Below are 22,343 nucleotides of genomic sequence, written 5' to 3' on the forward strand. Positions count from 1 at the left end.
TAACACAAGCCTTCTCAGTCAACCTCAAGTATATTATAAACTGGCTTAATAAAAACATTTTGTAATTTATGGTAGTCAAGTGTAAGATCAAGGCATTTGGCCTTGTAAATGAAAAACTTGATGTTGCTTTGTCTCATTTGCAGAGTTTTTATCTTTAAAGAAAAAGGAAATTCTGAGATAATGATCTGTATATCTGAATCGATGCTGACATTACCTGGCATAGCATTCCCACTTATGTCAGCATTCATGACAGCAGTGAAAACAAAGAAAAATAAACATTAAAGGAGGATGCTTAAAAGAAGGGGAGATGCAAAGCAAAGATTTATTCTGCAATGTAAATAACCTTCCTTTGGAAAATAAATCTAAGAAAACTAAAGCTGGCTAGAAAACTACGCTGAATATCACTGGTCAGACTAGTTAATCCTAATTAAGGGTGCTGATTGTTATAGCAACCCTTTATATTTTCTGAATATGTAGAGATATCTGAGAATTCAATATCCCATTTCATTTGCAACTCCTCCATTGTTTGTTATCTTTAACATCCATGATAGCACAAAAGAAGTAACCTACAGTCTCTAGAACTATAGAGAAGTAAACACTTCTCAAGAAATTAAAATTTTTAAAAAGTTAACTACAAATTTTTCTTAGTATAAACTGTACTCTAATTAAGTAGTTTTGAAACTATATATTGACAAAATTCTTTTCCCTTATTCTTGAGAGCCTTTGATTTTCAACATGATAGTGGTCTAAAAAGGTACAAATACTAAAGTATCAATGCTATAGATACTTGGTAAAAAATGCAAGGAAATAGTTTAAGTGATATACAGCTCCTCAATTACATGGCTCTGGACACTATGGACCTTAAAACATAAACTATTAATTGTATTTGCATAAAGACTTGTTTAGCATCATTTGAATAAAGCTAATTGAATTAAAACAAACAGCCCACCTATACATTAAACTCACACTGACAGAGACAAAATTTTCTTACTTGTTCTTAAAATTTACCAATTAGACATTTTATTTACTTTGGTATAGAACTCAGCACCAGACAGTGATCCTCTGAAGAAATCAGTCTTTTTAAAAAATCTTCATCAGCTACAGACCCAATGATAACGTCTACTCTTGGTGAATAACTAAGGACATGATATCAGCAGTTATAGTAGCAAAAGTTACTATTTGTAATGATATTCTAAAATGATTAGCTAATTTAAAAACATCCAGATCATAATTTATCTTAAAACATTAGTTTCCTCACAGTAGCTAATCCACCCAACATGCATCTCCCAAAACCCACTATCCCACCCTCCAATCCAACCATACCTACCTTTGCCTTTACCCACCACTTTCACTATACCCCTTCTCAAAGTGCACAGAGCATTATTCAGCGCTGTGAATAATGTTACAAAACTATTTGGTGTTTCGACAGATTGTTCAAAATCAGAGAAGAAGCTGTGAGAAACAGATGCAACACAGGAAAGCTCACCCTAAGGGCAAATGTCCGGCAAAGCCCGGCAAGCCCAAGTAAAATCCACCTTCCACCCTTAAAACTTGCCCCCAAAAGTCTTCACTTCATTTTGTAATACTCTTTGAGATTCCACCAATTAGGGATTTTTTGGTATCACTTTTAAAAACGTAAAGAGATTTATGAGAGTTGGAGAGATTCTCCACTACTGAATTTTGTGTCAATCCATTTAATAGGACGGCTTTTCTCCTATAACTAGCTGAGAGCAAAGCACTATTGGAACTGGAAATGCAGATTGAAGGACCAGTAAAGTAAGCAACAGTTACATATAACCCTTGGGAGGGAGTAGTAGCTGGTGTGGAAACCTCACAATATCACGGCAGCATACTGTAGCGGGAAGAACATGGGTTCTCAACAGCCCTGGATTTAAATCTAGTTCCACCACTTAATCATGTGACCTCAGTCGAGTAACTTAATCTCCTTGCATGTCAACATGTTCTATTATAAAGTAGAAGTATTTCCCCACAAAGCTGTCTTTTATTAAAGTGGCACAAATGTCTCACACGTAACAGATTCTCAGAAAATGCTACTTTCCTTTTCCATGTTCATTACAGAGGCAAGAACAAAAAGGTGCCAAAGAAAAGAAGTAGATTGAGTATCAAAAAGAGTGCCAAAGAGGAACTCCTGAAATTCCTCCTTGAATACCAGTTCAATCAAGAGAATGTAAGAAAACTTTTTTCTTTTCTCCACCCAGCTCCCATTCTTTCTTCATGACCATACCGTCTTAGTCCTAGGATTCAAAACTCATATAGTACTACTAAATTTATAATACTACATTATCACCTGTTTATATTATATAAAGATAAAATAGATCTTGGAAGGTGGACTGAGAACCAATCTTTCATTCCATTCAGCACAACAAATATTAATTGAATGTCTTTTATGGGTAAGGTGTGTCTTAGGTGATGGACAAGACATGGAGGAGAATGCAAATCCCTGCCCGGAAGACAAGTAGTTTTAACTTTTCTGACTTCAGAGAATTACATGACATTCATCTTTGGCAAATCCAATTAGTTCGTAAGTTAGGGACTTTTACATGTTATCATCATAAACAGCATGCTAGGGCATAAAGGAGAGGCCACAGAAAACTGATAGCTCTTTTCTGGGTTTTTTAAAGATTATACTTTTGTTATTAGTGAAATTTTCATTAATGGTTGAATTTTTAAGCAAAAAATTACCTGCCAAAATTTCGGTGTTTCGTGCAGCTATTGTTTTAACTTTTATTATTCCTGATTCAGCAGCCTGCAAGAATAAAAATAATTAGAACATAAAACTTACTATCAACATGAATTACCTAGGGAAAGAAATCATATATGATCACTATTATCTTTATTTTCAAAACTTCAGAAACTAAAGCCTAGTAGTGCCATAAATATTAAATGTAATAAAATGTGATTCACCTGATTACTCACATGCAACTCGGTATTACAGCATGTTGCCTTTCTCTGCCTAAAGCACATTTAATCCCTCATGAATTGAAATGTTCATAAAATATAAAAATAATATACAAAAACAAAGTCTAATGAAAAAAACTAGGTTTCTCTCCCCCATTTCATACCTCTGTCCCCACCACTAAAAAAAATTGCAAAACACTGCAAAATCAAGTAGACCTGTTTTGGATTTGAGAAGAATGAATAATCAATAAGTTTGTTATTACTTTTAGTTTACATTTTTTTAAACACCCACTAGATTTTCATAAGGCACCTAAAACACTGTATCATTAAGTGTATTTAGCTGGCAGCATTTGGAAGTTATATAGCATTTTATACAATGCCACAGAACTGTTCTGTCCAAGACAGTAGCCATTGGCCACATGTTGCTATTAAGCACTCTGTATGAGGTTAGTCTGAATTGAGCTGTACTCTTAAGTATAAAATACACAACAAATTTTGAAGACTTAGGGCACCTGGGTGGCTCAGTGGGTTAAGCCGCTGCCTTCGGCTCAGGTCATGATCTCAGGGTCCTGGATCGAGTCCCGCATCGGGCTCTCTGCTCAGCAGGGAGCCTGCTTCCTCCTCTCTCTCTCTGCCTGCCTCTCTGCCTACTTGTGTTCTCTCTCTGTCAAATAAATAAATTAAATCTTTAAAAAAAAATTTTTTTGAAGACTTAGTATGAAAAGGAAATGTAAACTATCCCTTAAATATTTACACTGGTCAAATGTTCAAACAGTATTTTGAATATATTGGCTTAAATTATATACTATTAAAATTTAATGCCTGTTTCTTTGTATTTTTAATGCAATTTAAAATTACACATATGGATTGCATTTGTGGTCCACATTATATTTCTACTGGACAGTGCTGACATATAACACTGATATACAACTTCCACCATAGAAACTCAGAACATTTTCACTATCAAGAAACATGCCTATTTAATACTTAAACTGGTCTCCACACTTCCAAAAATAATATATATTCATAAGTTATATGCCTAAGTTTTCCTATTAATTTGCTTACTACTTGCTCATTTATTTTGTCATCTCTTACTGTTTGCTAAGAGACAAGTGATAGCGGGTTCTAAAGGTTTAAAAATCACTACGGAGAAACACCTGTGTCCTGGGGGTTCTTAGTTTGAGGGGCACTGGATAAATGCATAAAATAAATACTACACTGTAGGCTATACTATGTACAGTATATGACCTTTGTCATTCTGTTGGTTTCCAAGCATGTGAAGCCCTTGCCTGTGTTTGCAAATTTCCCAACTTCATGAGTTCTGACGCAGGATAGAGCTTATCTACACTATTAAAAATGGAAAATGCCAGATACTTGCTTTCCCACATGCCCTGGGAGCCTATTCTAATCCAAACAGACACACTTAGCAGGGATTCTGAACATGGAGAAAAAAGCAGGGACAAGAGAAAATTCTTTCTGATGACAGCAATACTGAAGGTGACATCTACTTTCCCAGGGCAGTAATAGCAGAACCCAGTGGCAGCACAAAGGGGCCAGTGCCATCTCAGGTATCCAGTCACTTGTTTGGCAGAGAACAGCAGGTCCCAGCTATTTAGCTTCCCTTTGTTTCTGCACTTTTTCTAAAGCTGGTTTCCTCCAGCCTTCTGTCAATTATGTGGGCCACTCAATATATATCAGTATACTTCATTTCTGCTAAATCAGTCAGAGCTGGTTTTCACTGCTCACAACTAAGAAGCCTGATATACTAGGACTTACTTCTATAACTTTAAGAAATGAAAACGTCCAAGTTAAATGAACATTGCTACAAGCAAAAATATAGTAAAAATAAAATTCTTTGGGGAAAGATAACTGATTTTCTAATTATTTGGGGCAGGCAATGTGTATCAGAAACACCAAAGGCTTAAAAAAAAATCCTGATGCCCAGGTTGTAATACATTCCAAGGAATGCGAGTGGGAGCTAGGCATCAGTATTTTTTCAAATCCTCAGGTGAGTCTACTATGCAACAAAATCTAAAAGATGACTGCAATAATGTATGCAAAAGATGATGGTATAAAAAAGATGATGCCCAAGGTAACAGTGATTGAGATAATAAAAAATGGTCAGATTCCAAATATACTTTGAAGATGTACAAACCATAGCAAACTTACAGTAAAAATTTGGGTAAAGAAAAACAAAAAACCAAAATCTCAAGAATACTGAAATCATTATATATACTCTGTTATACTCACACATTGCATCTCAAACTCTGTTAGGTAAATTTCTTACAGAGCCACTCTGTTGTCACTGAGATTATTTCTACCATCATTTTCAAGCTCTTCCCCTCTTCACTATGACCCTTTGTACCCCGTATATGTTCAAGTTCAGTATTACTTCCTGCTTCAGCATCAACAAAAATTGGTCTAACTGAACCATCATAAATACCACTGTTATTTGTCCTAACTCTGAATTCTAGCTAGTCTGACTGAAACAGTTTCCAAAATCAGTCCTATCACTTGCTAGTTACCAGATGTCAGTCAGTAAAAGATTTCAAATTTGCTAGACACTATTCTGATTCCCTGAGATAAATTAATAGTCTATCCATGTCTGTGTCAGAGATATGTATAAAGAAGTACAAATAAATAAATTGTAAAGAGTATAAAATGCTTAACAATTATTTTTATACCTACACAATGAGGAAAAGGAATAAAAAGTGGGTGGGTTTTTTTTTTAAGTATAATAGTTCCAAAGTAGTGTTTTAAAAGATACATAACCAGTATTTTCATTCCTAAACACACAAAAAAAATCATAAGGACTATTTGTTGTCTTAGAGATAATTAGACCTATCTTAGAGATCCCCATTTTTTACATGCAGGTTTCTATTCTCTTTCTACTTTGAAAATGTAACAGCTTATCCCCTAGGCACCCTGTGTGGCTGGAAAGTCTCATTATCAGAGTTTACTGACAACATTTGTATACCAGGGACTCCCTAACCACTATAGTCTTACTTCATACACTGGCCTAGCTACGTCTTCAAGAGCGTCTTTTATAAATGGAGATATTCAGACTCAGATTGCCTTCTGTTTATCAATGATGGTCTATGTGAAGAAGAGTCTTTAATTTCTTGCTTTATAAGTATCCTCTACTCTGATCAGGTTATCTTGTAACCTGATACAAGATCTTGTACTCTGATCAGGATATCTTGTATATCCACTAGGGAATTACTCAATTATAAACATAGTTATTTTTTTTTCCTAAACTGGATCTCAAGCATAAAATATTTTTTTAAGAAAGTTGCCATTTCTGTAGGCTTAGATAGAGATAGGATAGGATAGGTTTAGGTGGGTAGTCTAATATATCTATTCCTGGGGGTAATCTGAGTTAGGAAAAAACACCAAAATTAAATACACTGTAGTACTTAATACCCTTTACTCTTAAAATTAATCTCTCTCAAGAAATATTTTTTCTTTTTTTCAATATTTTTTGCTTACCCAAATAGACTCACCAAGGACTTTGGCACAGAAAAGTAGAGACAAAGACCATCTAGAATATTCTTGGCATCACTTCTTACTCGGTAAACTCTTCCTGGGCAATCTCATAATTCCATGGTTTCAATTACTTTCTAAATGCTGAAGACTCCTAAAATTATATTCCTATTCCTTGCCTGTCTCCTAAACTGTAGGACTTATTAACCTAAATGTTTAAGGGGCACCTAAAATTCAAGATATTCAAAATAGGTGTCATTATGTCACCCCCTCCATGCATTTCCACTTCTGCCCCAGAAACACATGTTTCTCCTCCTTATAATCTCTATTTTTCAGAACAGCAGCAGCATCCATCTACTTACCTACTACACATCTAGAGATTCTCCCCCTCATCCCACAAATCTGATCAACCACAAAGGCTATTTTGTGAGCATATCTTATATTCATCCTTCTCAAACCCCACTTCTGCACCTTGATTTAAACTTCTCATTATCAACCTAAATTAGTAAAATGAAGGTTCTACTAGTTTAGAACCTAAACAACCTAGAGATTTCTCTACTTATAATCTTGCCCTCCATTCATCCACTGAGTCAAATTTTCAACAGTTCCCTAGCACCTATCTCTACTAGCGTTTCTCAAAACTGAATAGTGTAAGGCCACCCTTTAAAAGAAACAAAACAAGGGCGCCTGGGTGGCTCAGTGGGTTAAGCCGCTGCCTTCGGCTCAGGTCATGATCTCAGGGTCCTGGGATCGAGTCCCACATCGGGCTCTCTGCTCAGCAGGGAGCCTGCTTACTCCTCTCTCTCTGCCTGCCTCTCTGCCTACTTGTGATCTCTGTCTGTCAAATAAATAAATAAAAAGTCTTTAAAAAAAAAAAAAAAAAAAAAAAAAAAAAAAAAAAAAGAAACAAAACAAAACAAAAACAAAAGCAAAAAAAAAAAAAAAACAAAAAAACAAAACCCATAGACCTACCCAGTTACTGACAAATCTAAGCATGTATAAATCAAATTAGGAAAAAATTCCTTATTTTTACCACTCCTAAATTATAAACCCAACAAATTCAAAAGTTACATACAGACCCAAACTAACACTAATTTAATGTGACAAATAATGTTTTGCTGAAATTAAACCACTGCTGATAACATGAAGATAACTGTAGACTTATGGAGCAGGTTCTCCTGATTTTGGCACCCTTATAATACCATAAGTAGTGACAGAAATAATTTCTTCCATCAATTTTTTCTGTGACAATTATCAAAAAGCTTTCCCATATTTGTGGGCTATCTATGGTTTGTACCTATAACACTTTATCCCATTCACCTCATTACATGTCTATTCTTCCATTCTAACTGTAAGCCCCATAAGGACAAGAAATATATTCTATTCATCCCTTCATATTACTAATGCCTAACAGTGCCTGGCATACAGGAGCTACATAATAAATGTTTCTAAACAAAAACATAAAAAGTTCTAAGTAGAAAAAGAGACTTCATTGCCCATTAACTGAAAAATCCAGAGGAAATCTGACCCAGAGATTCACAAAGCCATCAGGGCTGCAGTTCCACTTCTTTGCCATTCTACCAGATCTGTCCTGTTCCATGGTCGGTGAATCCTTAGGCCACTTCCAATCTTGGCAATAAAAATAGCTGCAGTCATTCTACACCTCACAATTTTATATGGCACTATCTAATAAAGATCTCTTTCAGTAGCTTTTAAGAAAGAAAGGAAACTCCTTGTCCAGGAGCACTCACTGGCATTATGTAAGCTGGGCAGAAATGAAGGTGGGGATGGTGGGGGTGGGGAGGGTTTAAACTAGATTAAACTAATCAAGGTATGGTACCCTGAAGAAGGAGTAAAATTAATTCATCTCAATCCAAAGGTCTAGAAATGAAGGAAGAGGAAATGGATGTCAGGAAGAGAATTAACAAATGTCTACTACTTGAACTAGGAACAAACTAAAAAAAAAAAAAAAAAAAAAATTTAAAAAAAGGAATGCTAATTCCCTTTGTCAAAGCTTCCATGTTTTTTAGAAACATATGTTCTATGTTCTATGTTTTTTATTATGTTCTGTTTAAAAAAAAATGAACTTTTTTTTAACTTTCATCTATGAAAAAAGATCTCAAAATCAGAACTAATTTACCAAAGGTCCAAATTAATGATCCATAGGACATAGCATTAAAAAGAGAGCTAAAGAAGTAATGTGAAATTCAAGTTAACAGCAACTTGGATTTTAAAATGTACTCATAAAAAAATAAAATAAAATAAAAATAAAAATGTACTCATAAGACATCAGGCAGGCATAAAGCTGCCTAAAGACTTATGATTTTGGATGTCAGGTAAAATCAAAAGACCTAAAGTGAAGTCTACACTTGGGAATAGGGAGATCTAGAACATTCCCTAGAGGACAATATATGTGATATGCCTATATATATGGTATCCCTTTTCTTTCCTTTTAAAAAAATTTTTAATCTCCAACAAGTAACTAATTAGTACCTCCTAGATATAAAAATGCTTTGCACTATGGTGAACAGAAAGATAAACAAGATTCAAGATTTACCCATAAGGAGCTATTTGGAGAAAAAACAAAAACCCTAAAATCGCTATAACAGAAGGTAAAATATAAGAGTTATGAAGAAATAACTTTTAAAATAAGTTTAAATGAAAATTGAAAAAACAGAGGGAAACAATAGCTTGAAAACCCTGGGAAGGAGCTGTAACAGTTTTTGCTCTAGCAACTACCAGTACATGGCACACAGCAGGTACTCAAAAACTATTTCATGAACAAATGAATGAAGGGATGAGAAAATTAGAAAATTATCTGAGGGCACCTGGGTGGCACAGCTGATTGGACATCCAATTCTTCGTTTCAGCTCAGGTAGTGTTTCTCAGGATCATGCCTCAGGGCTGTGGGATCAAGCCCTGCATCAGGCTCCATACTCAGTGCAAAGTATGCTTGAGATTTATTTTCTCTCTCTCTCTCTCTCCCTCCACCGCCCCTCCCCCTTGCAGACAAATGCTCCCTTCTCTCTCAAATAAATCAATTTTTTTTTTTTAAAGATTTTACTTATTTATTTGACAGACAGAGATACAGCGAGAGAGAGAACACACGCGGGGGGAGTGGGAGAAGGAGAAGCAGACTTCCCACCGAGCAGAAAGCCTGATGCTGGGCTCAATCCCAGGCCCCCAGGATCATGACCCAAGCCGATGCCCAATGACTGAGCAACCCAGCTACTCCATCAAATAAACAAATCTTCAAAAGAAAAAAGATAATTATCTGTAAAGCTGATTCATTCATGCAACAAATGGATAAGCAACATTTAAAGTGGGATTAAATGAAAGGTAGGATTTTTTATTTTTTATTTTTTTAGATTTTATTTATTTGACAGGCAGAGATCACAAGCAGGCAGAGAGAGGGGGGGGGAAGCAGGCTCCCTGCTGAGCAGACAGCCTGATTCAGGGCTCAATCCCAGGACCCTGGGATCATGACCTGAGCTGAAGGTAAAGGCTTTAACCCACTGAGCCACCCAGGCACCCCAAGGATTTTTTTTTTTTAAGATTTTATTTATTTGTCAGAGAGAGAAAGAACAAGCAGGAAGAAGTGAGAGAAAGCAGGAAGATTTTATTTATTTGTCAGAGAGAGAAAGAACAAGCAGGAAGAAGAGAGAGAAAGAAGTGGCAGGCAAAGGGAGAAGCAGCCTTCCGTTGAGCAGTAAGCCAGACATGTAACTCGATCTCAGGACCCTGGGACCATGACTCAAGCCAAAGGCAGATGCTTAACCCACTGAGCCACCAGGTGTCCAGAAAGGCAGAATTTTTTTTTTTTTTTTTTTTTTTTTTAAAGACAGGAGAAGGTGAGTCTGGGCCAGCAAAAGGAACCTCAGAAACATGAAAGAGGAAAGCAGTAGCACATATTTGAAGAATATATAGCAGGCAATAAATCTTGGCTGAAGTATAAAGGAATATGAAGAGAATATGAGGGTGATGACACTTCTATAAAGGAAGGTTAGGACAATCGAGGAGGGTCTTAAATACCATGCTAAGGGGTCCTTTATGTACAGAGCAGCCACTGAGTGTTTCTGAGCCATATATTGAGTATATTAAGCTAGTGGTTACATGTAGAATGGTTTATCTTTTGTGCCATTATTGCATACTAAAGACCAGGCATTTGAAACCTGGAACTAAAATAATATGCTGAGAAAACAGAAAGAAGAAGAGGTATGTTGGAAATTACAGAGCAGGAAGGAACATGTGACAATGAATACAGAGAGCAGAGGGGGGAAAGATAGCCAAACGTGACTAAGGTAAGCACTAGTGATAAATGCCATCAACAGAACAAATGAAAGGAGGGGAAAGGGCAAGTTTTTTGATAAGTTAAGTTCAATTTCAAGAAGTCCTATTTCAAGTGTGGGAAAGATATTCTGGTAGGTGTGTTCCACCAACAGCTAGAAACACAGGTCTCTGCTCAGGAAAGAGAGCAGTCTGTGCAGCCCTTTTCAGAGTCACTGGTACTGGGGTTAAGGCCAGCAGCAGGGGGAGTTAAGAAGATGCCAGGGCTAAGGGATAAGTATGGAGAAGAGGCCTGAAAATAAAATTTAGTTTACACTTATAAATAAACAAAGGGAGAAGGAATACTGAAAGAGCCAGGAGAAACAGGAAAGTAAAGTGATACAAACTTCAAAATGAAAGAACTGCAACATGGAAAAGAATGATGAATAGTAACAAATAATGAAGCAAGGCAGAGGAATGGGAACAATGGTAAGAACAAGTTGAGTATGTTTTAAAGGCACTTTGCAGTATGATACAATGGAGAGGAGTTTCAGAAAGATGCACAGGGATTCACATCCCAGTTCTTCCACCTTCTAGCTTTACTAATGTGTGCAAGTTACTGAACCAAGAAAAAACCGTAATTTCCTCATCTGTAAAATTAAAACAGCATCTTGTAATAGAATCAATGGATGCAAGGTCCCTAGACTAATGAAAAAACAATATTTTACTCAACACTGAGTTAACTTCATAATGATAAAGGCAGTCTCATTCATTTTCTTATTTCCCACCATGCTTTACACTTAAGACACTACTAAATTCCTATTAAATTATAACAGTGATAGCAAAACCCAATGTTTTATACATGACTGAAAATAAGCTCTACTTATATAAAAGAAAAATGGGGAAAATTCCATTTTTGAAGTATGTCCTAATGTCTTTTATTTCTTCTGTATCACCAAAGCACAGTGATAAGAAGATGAAATCAATACATTGGACTAAAAGATGTTTTCACTGATCTTTGCTCTCATTTTCTTCACAGAAGTAAAAATACGATGATCAAAACACTTAGTGAAAAAAATGTTTTATATTTTAACAATAAATGTCATTGTTTATGGACTTTCATAAATGTATAAGACATGTTATAGACTAACCAAAAGCTGTTTAAAGAACTCTCACTGTAAAATGCTCTTAGAATACTGCAATAATGTAGAAAATTTTCCTAGAAGTTCTAGTGAAAACATTTCTGCTTACATTATTCTTGAAGTTAACATCTAAACCATTAATCAGAAGAAAATGAATTTAATGAGACCTTAGGAATCTAAGGTAACTCTTCTGGAATAAAGTCATAGATACTACACTTGATCTTAGCCAAAAGGCCAAGAAGCGATGGAATAAAGTCATAGAAAGAGCAGAGTCAAAGGAAAAAAGAGAAAAAGAAAAGAAACAAAGACCAAAGGCCACTCCCCTAGCACAATTATCTAAAATTGCATTATACAGGAAAATAAGTCTTGACTAAAATAATTTCCAACTCCTTACATACTTCTCATATTAATGTGACTGAGGTTGGTACGTTTTTTTGAATAAATTATGAAAATTTATTTCAATATACAAAACACCAACTTACTCTATGACATTTCTGAGAAAACACAATTGGTTGTGTCATGAGTAAATTTGTTCAACCAACATCAACAGAGAAAAAAACTACATTATAAAATATTAAACCAAAATAGCTCCCATTTAAGCATGCAAACATTATCCAGCCCTCATTCTTAACTGTCAAACAATGCTGAAAATGAGATCTTCTCCCTACCAGAAGAGCCAACCAACTTGGTCCTCAGTCCTCATACAGCTGGTTAAACAAAGAATCCTGACATTGTAAGTAAAAGGCATCTCTCTCACCAAACTAATACATAAAAACACTGGGCACTGAGGAACTCTACTATAAGAACTTTTGCTTTTTAAGGCAAAAATCCCTGACAACTAACTCTTATCAAGCCCAAATACACAAGACAAAACAAAGCACCTGACATGGGAAGACTACTTGCACTCTTTTTTTTTTTTTTTTTTTTTTTTTTTTACTATTTATACCCTTATTGATTCCACTTCATTAAAAGGGAAAGAAAAAATCAATTCAAAACCCTAATTCTGACCACCTCAACTCAAATGATCTTCATTCCCTTTCTCTTCTACCACCCATTCCCAGGACTTCATCATCCTCTCGGGCAGCCTAATTTGGCAATCTGAAATCCATATCCCCTTATTGTCCCAATCCCTGTCCTTCTAGCTCTCCCACTCCACAACTCAACTGGTCTTTGATTAAATTGCTGCTGCTAGTGCCTTAACCTTCCATCTTCTTTCAATCAAACAAAATTTTGTTAGATTTCCTTATTTAGGAATACAACATAGACCTTACCATCTATCATCATTTCAACCACTTTTCCTGCCAAGACTTAAGTGTCCCAAGTCAATTTCTCCTCCACTTCTCTAAAGTGATCCACTGCTCCCCTCAAACTTTCTTTCTTTCATCACCATTTTGTAATTTTCAACACACAGATCCTGTATATGATTTTTTTAAAAAGATTTTATTTATTTATTTGACAGATAGATCACAAGTAGGCAGAGAGGCAGGCAGAGAGAGGAAGGGAAGCAGGCTCCCTGCTGAGCAGAGAGACCGATGTGGGGCTTGATCCCAGGACCTTGGGATCATGACCTGAGCCAAAGGCAGAGGCTTTAAACCCACTGAGCCACCCAGGCACCCCTCCCCTCAAACTTTCTACCCATCACTCCTTTCATCACTAATTACTCCTAGCAGTAAGCTTGTTTCCTACCTTACCAAGAATAGAGGTCATAGGCCAAACTGTCCACAACTTCCTACCTCTCCACAATGTCCCTCATTCAAATTTATCACATTCAAATTCATTTTTTTCTTTTTCTCTTCCTCGATCTGAGGAAAATATGTTCCTTCTCAGATTGAAAGCAAGTTCATTCACTTATGCCCTTGAAACTCCAGCTTTCTCAGGGACCTTGCTTTACAAGTATTCCCTTTCTCTCCCATATCCTTAACTTTAGCTGGCTAGCTACCTCTTTCCCTTTATTGTTCTTTTTTCCTAAAGTTCCTTCTTTGGGCCTGATATTCTCATTCTATACACTCTTCCAGAACCACTTTATCTATTCCTATGGTTTCTATTATCATGTATAAACTGATACTTCTAAATCTGAAATTCTAGACCTTCCCCTTAAGAACCAAATGATCATTTTCGAACTGCTACTGGTCATTTCCACTTGGATGTCACACATGAATCTTAAACTTATTATATTTAGGACTACTCACTTTACCCAAAAAATCAACTCCTCTTATGTTCCTTCTCTTAGAGATCTATCTTGTTTCCAAGCCAAAACCTGGGAGGCATCACAGATTTGTCTCTCTGCATTATATAGGAGGTCACCATGCCCTGGTAATTTTATCTGCTAAGTCTCTCTTTAATCCATGCTCTCTCTTTTACACATGCTCACCACAATGCAAGTTACCTTCTGTCTTCCTCTACTGCTACCTTCATGCAGGCAATCATTTTTTAAATTTGCTCTCTTTGCCTCAATCTCAGTTCCCTCTAATTCTTTCCACCAATACTGTCAGGAAAATGTTACTAAGGGGCACTTGGGTGGCTCAGTCAGTTAAGCATCTGCCTTCAGCTCACGTCATGTCCCGGGGTCCTGCGATCAAGCCCCGCCATCAGGGTCCCTGCTCAGTGGGGAGCCTGCTTATCCCACTCCCCTTGCTTGTGCTGTCTCTCAGTCTCTCTCAATAAATAAATTAAATCTTTGGAAAAAAAGTTACTAATTATAAATTTATCGTATTATTCTCACTCTTAAAAAGCTTTAATGGCTCCCAATTACCTTCAGCATGAAATTTATTTGACATGAAATATAAACATACGCTGTTTCCTCTGCCTGGAATGACTCCCTCCTCTTCTTCTATTGGCTAACTTCTACTCATCCTATTAAAGCTCAACTCAAGAATTACAAATTCTCTCTGATTGTACTTCCAATCTTAGATCCCCCTCATTTGTTTCCAAAGTAATGCCTGCAAACAGAACAACCAAAATGTTTTATTCACTAAATACATAAACAGAAAGCTTCAGAGATTACTACCTCTGAAAGCACTGAATTTCAATTATACAGAAATGATTTTACAACGCTTTAAAGTAATTTTTAAAGCAAAGGAATAATTTTTCATACAAATATTCCAGAACAAATTAGCTAGCACACTTGTGCTAAAAAAGTTACACAGCTGAAGCACTAAAATTTGTATTTATGGACTAAGAAAAATAAGCAGGAATATGAGAAGGAATATACTTCTGTTATTATTGAATTACTACTTTTATTATAAAATGGCAATGAAATTACAGCCACTATTGAAACAATTTAATAGGCAAAGGATAGATTTATACATGAAAACAACTAAGATGGAGAAAACAATGTGGAGATTCCAAAGATAAGAATAAATATCAATAAATAAGGGATGCCTGGGTGGCTCAGTCAGTAAAGCCTCTGCCTTCATGATCCCTCAGGTCATGATCCTCGGGTCCTGGGACTGAGTCCTGCATTGGGTTCCTTGCTCGATGGGAAGCCTGCTTCTCCCTCTGCCTGCCGCTCCCCCTGCTTGTGTGCTCTCTCTCTCTGACAAATAAATAAATAAAATCTTTTTTTTTTTAATATTTTATTTATTTATTTGACAGAGAGAAATCACAAGTAGATGGAGAGGCAGGCAGAGAGAGAGAGAGAGGGAAGCGGGCTCCCTGCTGAGCAGAGAGCCCGATGCGGGACTCGATCCCAGGACCCTGAGATCATGACCTGAGCCAAAGGCAGCGGCTTAACCCACTGAGCCACCCAGGCGCCCAATAAATAAAATCTTTAATAAATAAATAAGGCGCTATCCTTTACCAATACTCTTTTCTTCTGTAAGCACCATGATCAAAAAAAAAAAAATTACTAGAAACTTAAAATAAAGATTAAATATAGACGCTATCACTTCATTCTACCTTGTTTAAAAGGTAGTGGGGAAGGAGGCATCCCTTCCAAAGCACATGTGCAATCACCTCTGTACTGCACTGAGTTGTTTAGTACCCTTATAAGTAGTTCAGAGTAAGTATTTTTCAGTAATAATTGCGAAGATATTGGGACAGCGTTAACTAGTAAAGCTTCTTATAGTGAGAAAGGCTTTGCCTTAAGGTCTACTGAGCACCATCCTCTCCCCATCTCCAAAATAAATAAAACAAAAATGTACCAGTTCCTGGTACAAAAGCCAAAACCTGGCACTGCTATTGATTTCCAGGAAAAATTTAATGCAACCAAAATATTTCTTGAAAATCAAGGGTCCCTCCTAAAGAATCATCATTTTCAAGATTAACTACTTCATTCTTGTTTTAAACTTGACACAGTAATGGTCATTTTCCAATTCCTAAAGTGGGACCCTAAGTATATTAGAAGTGCCATTGGTTAAGGAGTCAAAGTTCTAACATTCAACGGATTCTTATGGAGTAGGTACTATATAGGAAATTATTTATCAGAGATTATCACACCAAGAATTATTTTTGCCATTACCTCAAAGAGTAGGTGCAATCACTAAGTATCTCTTTGGCCCACGTTCAAGTGAAAAAACTAATGAGCTTTAATGAAAGTTCCTAGATTAGATAGACTGAGTTCTAGAACTCTGTAAGTTACCTGTTTGGAATTCTGAATGCATTTTCCTAAAGAAATAATGTAATAAATGGCAATTAAATTTTCAAGCAAGCCCACAAAGGCCTTTATGTGTAATATAGAGAAATCTCAGTCTCTATATAAATTATAAGAGCTGGGAACAGTCAGTTCTATAAATTGTTAAAAATTACAAAATGGATTTGACATTTCAATAATGAGCATTTCTCTTACAATTAGAACAGCCTGATTCTTTAAAATTCTTTAAAACTGCTTAATTCTTTAAAATTACTTAGTATAAATTTTTTAAATAAAATAAATAAAATAAAATTACTTAGTATAACTTTCAACAGAAGAGGATACAGAGAAAATAATGAAAATCTGTATCACAAGCTATTGAGTATCTGAAATAAAACATATTATGATAATCATCTTTCCAAAAGTGGCACATCAGGTTTCCACTATTGGGTAATATTTGCTTACTTTATTAAAGAAATACTAGATGGAGTTTGTTGAAGACTGATGAGACCAAAAGCACTTACAGAAAAGTTAAGGTTCCTTGGAAGCCTAAAATTCAAACTTTACTGGATAAGTTTTAATTATAAAATTGTTATAATAATAAAAGGAAAACATTTAAATTAACATGAAAACATTCCAAAATTCCTTAGTGAACTTTTGGTGAATCCTAAATAGTAAATGAAATTGTGGATATACCAAACTACATTAAATAGGAATAATAATAATTGCCCTTGGGGCACCTGGGTGGCTCAGTTGGTTAAGCGACTGCCTTCAGCTCAGGTCATGATCCTGGAGTCCCAGGATCAAGTCCCACATAAGGCTCCCTGCTCAGCAGGGAGTCTCCTTCTCCAGCTGACCTTTCTCATGTGCTCTCTCATTCTCTCTCTCTCTTTCTCTCTCTCAAATAAATAAATAAAGTCTTTAACAAAAAGAAAATTGCCCTTACAAAAATATCATTGAAATACCTTATGTCAGGTAAGAGAAAGGAAAATGAGAGGCGATTTTAAAAAGCTTAAGAGAAATAAAATGACATCTTAAGAAAAATGTCAATAGTGATTAAATTAAAATTTTCAAGTTAGAAATATTTGGACAATTTATATACATTTTATATACATTATTAGTTGAAGCCTGTTTTTAATAATAAGCTTTTTGCTCTGAAAATCTTACCCTCATAATCTAATAAATCCACCCTTTAACCCTATTCACCCACGAAAGAAAGATGAAGAGTGTATTGAATTTAAACCCAAACGTCCCATTACAGCTGATAACAAGACTTAACATGATTATTGTGGGCCTTCAATATTTGTCATAAGCTAGGTGACTGCACAATTTACTAATTCTTGATAGTACTGACACTGAGTTAGGCTGCGTAACACACGACAAGAAGGAAAACTACTTCCCATTGAGTGATACATACTTAAACGTGAGGAGCGGAGATTTTTTTTACCACAACGATGGGTAACAGTTTTTAGAAGCAATAAACTTTAAGTTTTTAATTCTGGCCTGGCTAGTTTCAAGTTTGAAAAAGGCCAGAAAAGGCGAGGGTAAGGTACATTAGCTGAATCGGCTCACTCCCCGAAGTTCATTTCTAAACGCTGAGGACAGCAGTAGAGAAAATCAAAGCACCCCAGTCGTCTTCAAAGGAAACTATAAATTATAACGCGCTTGTGGTGCAAGCCACTGACTCGTAAATCTGGAAAGGTGAGGACCAAGTGAAAATTAGACAGGACAGGAGTTTGGGAGTGAAGGGCTGGGTCTAATAGGACCGGACATGCTTACCGTGCCTTCTCCCAACGCCGTCCAAAGCTTACCTCTTTGACAGGTGGGAATTTCTTCTTGCATTCCAGGGACAAGGCCCGTAAATCGCTCTGCATATTCTCCAGCAGCTTCTTCACCGCCTCGGGGCTGTTGGTGCCGGACATGATCCACCAAACTCCAATCCAGTATACGAGCGGCGCAAACGAACTCCAGCCCTGTCAGCCCCTGGGGGCGACAGGCAGATCCCTCCTGGCCTCTCTGGCCTCTCTGGCCCTTCCGCAGCCCGCCTCCTGGGCTCGGCCAGGCCTGGGCTGCGAACCCCGGAGCGTACCCGAGCGCCTCCCGCAACCTCCTCGCAACTCTCACAGCTCCTATCCGAGGCGCCCCCCGCAGATGCCCCGCCCCGCTAGGCTCCGCCGGCTCTGACCGAGGAGCCCACAAGGCGGGCAGGTCCCTCCCGCTGCCGCGGGGTCCGGCCACAGTTCGTCACCAGCCAACCTGGCAAAAAGCTTCAGCGATTGCTCCCCAAGCCCTCCAGACTCGCCGACGCCATTACCCGAGTCGCCCACAATTCCGAGCGCGGCCGGGACACGTCAGCCGCACTTCCGGGCACCACGGCCACCGCCCCCGCCGCGGCCAACTGGGGAGGTGAGCCGCAGGAGGGGCGGGGCCGGGGGCGTGGTCACGTTTGGGACCCACCAGGTTCCGGGAGGAGCCATTTCCCTCATTCCCCACCCCCGTCCCCCGCCCCACCCGCACACACTTGGGCCAGTTCTTTGCTTTTTTTAGGGTGACTGCTCTCTGAACGGAGCCACGTATCTCTTGGCCTATCTCTTGCCGTGTGTTTGAGTTAAACTGTATTTCGGTGTAAGCCGTTTGCTTCCTTTTGGCTTAATCTTCATCCGTTTTGTCCCTCTTCATTTCTGGCCCCTCGCATCCCTGGGCTAATGGCCCATGTCAGTGCCCACCTCCTGTTAATTTTTGTCCCTCCTTAGTACCTAAATTGCAGTTCCTTCACAGAGTTGTACGGAACATACGGGTGCACTTACTGTGCTATAGTTATTTATTTCCCTAATTTGTAAAATGGAAGATTAAACTACCCTTTGTTTCAAACCATCCACTGTCTTTCCGTTTCGCCCAAAGTAAAAGTCAGAATTCCTTCCTTGACCTGCCAGGTGCTGTGCGATCTGCCCCGCCCCTTTCACCGCTAGTCTCAGCTAAAGTGAGTTTCAGAAGCACTGGATTTTTTTTTTTTTTAAACCTCTGTTTTGTTCCCTGCAGTATCTCCAGCACTTAGAACAGTGCTTGGCACATGGCAGATGATAAATAATGGAATGAATGAATACCCTGCTGAAAACAGTTTTGATGCTCAAATAAGACACCGATATAAAAGCCTTCATTAGGAAGCAATTGTCTATAAAGCCAGAGTAAACAGAAAAATCATCTGTGCTTCTCCGAAGATCTGAGCCACTATTTGGCAAAGACATCTTGCAACTACTGAGTAGGAAGCAGAGAAAGGTAGAGGGAAAGCCTGAACCAGGGTAAAGATAGGAGATGAAGAAATAAGCACCCTCAGACAACTGAGCTGATGACATCTTTGCAGTATGGAGGACAATGGACTGTTGAGAGTGTCAGTGGGCAACAAGGTTTGGCTGTGAAATAAGACCTTGCACCACAAATACTTTGTAAACTAATTTGTTTTTTCCATCTGACAAGAAGTAAAGATGGAAACATGGAGAGCATGTTACCTTGGTGGAGGGACGTTAATGAGCTCTCAGAACAGTAGTTTGGATCATTTGTGTCTACACACAACTTTGGGAAGTTTGACAGCTCTTATAGTATAAGTTTCTGTGTTTTTTTTTAATGTTTTAATTTTATTAACATATAATGTATTATTAGCCCCAGGGATACAGGTCTGTGAATCGCCAGGTTTACACAATTCATAGCACTCACCATAGCACATACCTTCCCCAAGGCCCAAAACCCCACCACCCTCTCCCTACCTGCCCCCAACAACCCTCAGTTTGTTTTGTGAGATTAAGAGTCTTTTATGGTTTGTCTCCCTCCCGATCCTATCTTGTTTCATTTATTCTTTTCCTGCCTCCCAAGCCCCCACGTTGCATCTCAACTTCCTCATATCAGGGAAATCATATGATAATTGCTTTCTCTGATTGACTTATTTCGCTAAGCATAATACCCTCTAGTTCCATCCATGTTGTCGCAAATGGCAAGATTTCATTTCTTTTGATGACTGCATAGTATCCAATCCTATAGTGTAAGTTTTATGTATTACAAGCTGTGAATTTAGAAAAAAAAAAGTTTAGGTAGACTATGTGGCAGACATTATTCTTGAGGTCTTAGAGAGCTTTTAAAAAGGATACTCTTTTTAAATTATTTAAATTCAGTTAACATATACTGTATTATTAATTTCAGGGGTAAAATTTAGTGATTTATCATTTGCATATTACACCCAGTGCTCCTTATGTCAGTGCCCTCTTTAATGCCTGTCACCCAATTATTCCCTCCCCCACCCACCTCAAAGGAAAAAATGATCCTCTAATAACTGGCTCATAATCTACCATCAAGCTTCCACCCAGTGCCTTTCCTTATGTGGCCAATTTTTCTTTTGAAATTTAATTTTCTTATTATTAGTAACTCTGGCAGGAGTGACTCAAAATTGTCTTTTTTAAAGTCCTTTTCATCCCTGTTATATAAGTTGAGGTAATGCAATTAGAATTCATTAATTAAAAATAATACTTACAGGGGCGCCTGGGTGGCTCAGTGGGTTAAGCTTCTGCCTTCAGCTCGGGTCATGATCTCAGGGTCCTGAGATCGAGCCCCGCATGGGGCTCTCTGCTCAGCGGGGAGCCTGCTTTCTCCTCTTTCTCTGCCTGCCTCTCTGCCTACTTGTGATCTCTCTCTCTCTCTCTGTCTAATAAATAACAATAAAAATTTAAATAAATAAATAAAAATAATACTTACAGTGATTTGAAAACCCAAAATTTCCTTAAGGTATAGCAATTACTTATAACTAATATTCTGTAAATTTATTCTATTTTTTTTTTAAAGATTTTGTTTATTTGGCAGACAGAGATAACAAGTAGGCAGGGAGGCAGGCAGAGTGAAAGGAAGGGAAGCAGGCTTCCTGCTGAGCAGAGAGCCTGATTGGGGGGGGTGCTCAGTCCCACGACCCTGGGATCATGACCTGAGCCGAAGGCAGAGGCCCAACCCACTGAGCCACCCAAGCACCCTCTTTTATTAAATTCTTAATAGACTTAATCATCAACATGTTTTAACATTCTAGTTGAAAACTAAGAAACCCAGGTGTTTTCCTGAGCCTTTGTTCCAAATCTTTTAGAAAATGTATTTTATATAAATAATGAGCATGTATTCATGTGTAACAAGAAAAGTTGTCTAATGTCATTCTGAAATATCTGTCTCAGTTGATGGTGAAATCCAAATATTACTCAATTTACCTTTGTAAATTCAGATTTCACCATCAGTTACTTACTCTCTTCTTGGACTTTTTTTCTCTTCTACTTACTTCTTAAAGATTAGTATTTCCCAAAATTCTGTTTTTTTGCTCTTTCCTTCTTAATTTATTCTCCTGGAGTGATCTTATTGTGCACACTGATGGTTTCAATTACTACCAAACTATTGATAATACCGTGTATGACCTCCAACCATAGAATGTCCAGATTAACAGAAATACTACAACAGGAATGTGGTTGCACTATCAGCAAAGAGATAAAAAATAAAAGCTTCTAAACCTTCCAAATATTCAGACTTTCTGGAATACGTAACATCAGACCTTCTAAAACTTCACTTCCCCTTCCGGTCCTACTCTTAAATATGTAAACTTAGACTGGCCCTATCCACACTGTTTTGTATAGCGATGGGTCGATAGTTCTCTCTAGACACCATCTCACGTAGGCAATGTAGCTCATAAATCTCAAGGTAGCTCCTCAATCTCAAGAGTTCTGTAATACACAACTTCACAGCTAAGGTACATTATAGAGCATATTCAGACACACACACAAAAAAACCCTTTATTCTTAGCTTCTCTAGGCTAATGCCCAAGTACATTCCTGAATTTAGTGCTATGGAAGTAAAACAAGAAAGTTACTGGAATATCTCTGAAAATCATGATATCAAGCCCTTACACACAAACCTATAACCCCAGAATTCTTGTGTGAGATCCAGAC

At 37.5% G+C, this 22,343-nt stretch overlaps 1 protein-coding gene and 1 non-coding gene across 5 annotated transcripts in view; both read right to left on the reverse strand.

Moving 5' to 3' along the window:
- MON2 (MON2 homolog, regulator of endosome-to-Golgi trafficking) overlaps nucleotides 1-18,726 on the reverse strand; it is a 111,131-nt gene extending 92,405 nt beyond the window's left edge. For 2 of the 4 annotated variants that reach the window (XM_059184754.1, XM_059184753.1), the window contains exons 1-2: nucleotides 18,192-18,726; nucleotides 2,704-2,767 (exon numbers count right to left, since the gene is read on the reverse strand). In XM_059184754.1, coding sequence (XP_059040737.1) covers nucleotides 2,704-2,767; nucleotides 18,192-18,302 — 175 coding nt within the window. In that variant the 5' untranslated portion in view covers nucleotides 18,303-18,726. Of the gene's footprint in view, nucleotides 1-214; nucleotides 232-2,703; nucleotides 2,768-18,191 lie in introns of those variants that run through there. The other 2 variants (XM_059184756.1, XM_059184755.1) reach the window with 2 other exon arrangements.
- Nucleotides 11,870-12,056, reverse strand: LOC131840105 (U2 spliceosomal RNA). Its single transcript, XR_009357208.1, has one exon. It is a non-coding gene; the product is annotated as a U2 spliceosomal RNA (small nuclear RNA).
- Nucleotides 18,727-22,343: the final 3,617 nt, after the last annotated feature.

This window comes from Mustela lutreola, chromosome 8, assembly GCF_030435805.1.
Source record: "Mustela lutreola isolate mMusLut2 chromosome 8, mMusLut2.pri, whole genome shotgun sequence".
Lineage (NCBI taxonomy): Eukaryota > Metazoa > Chordata > Mammalia > Carnivora > Mustelidae > Mustela > Mustela lutreola.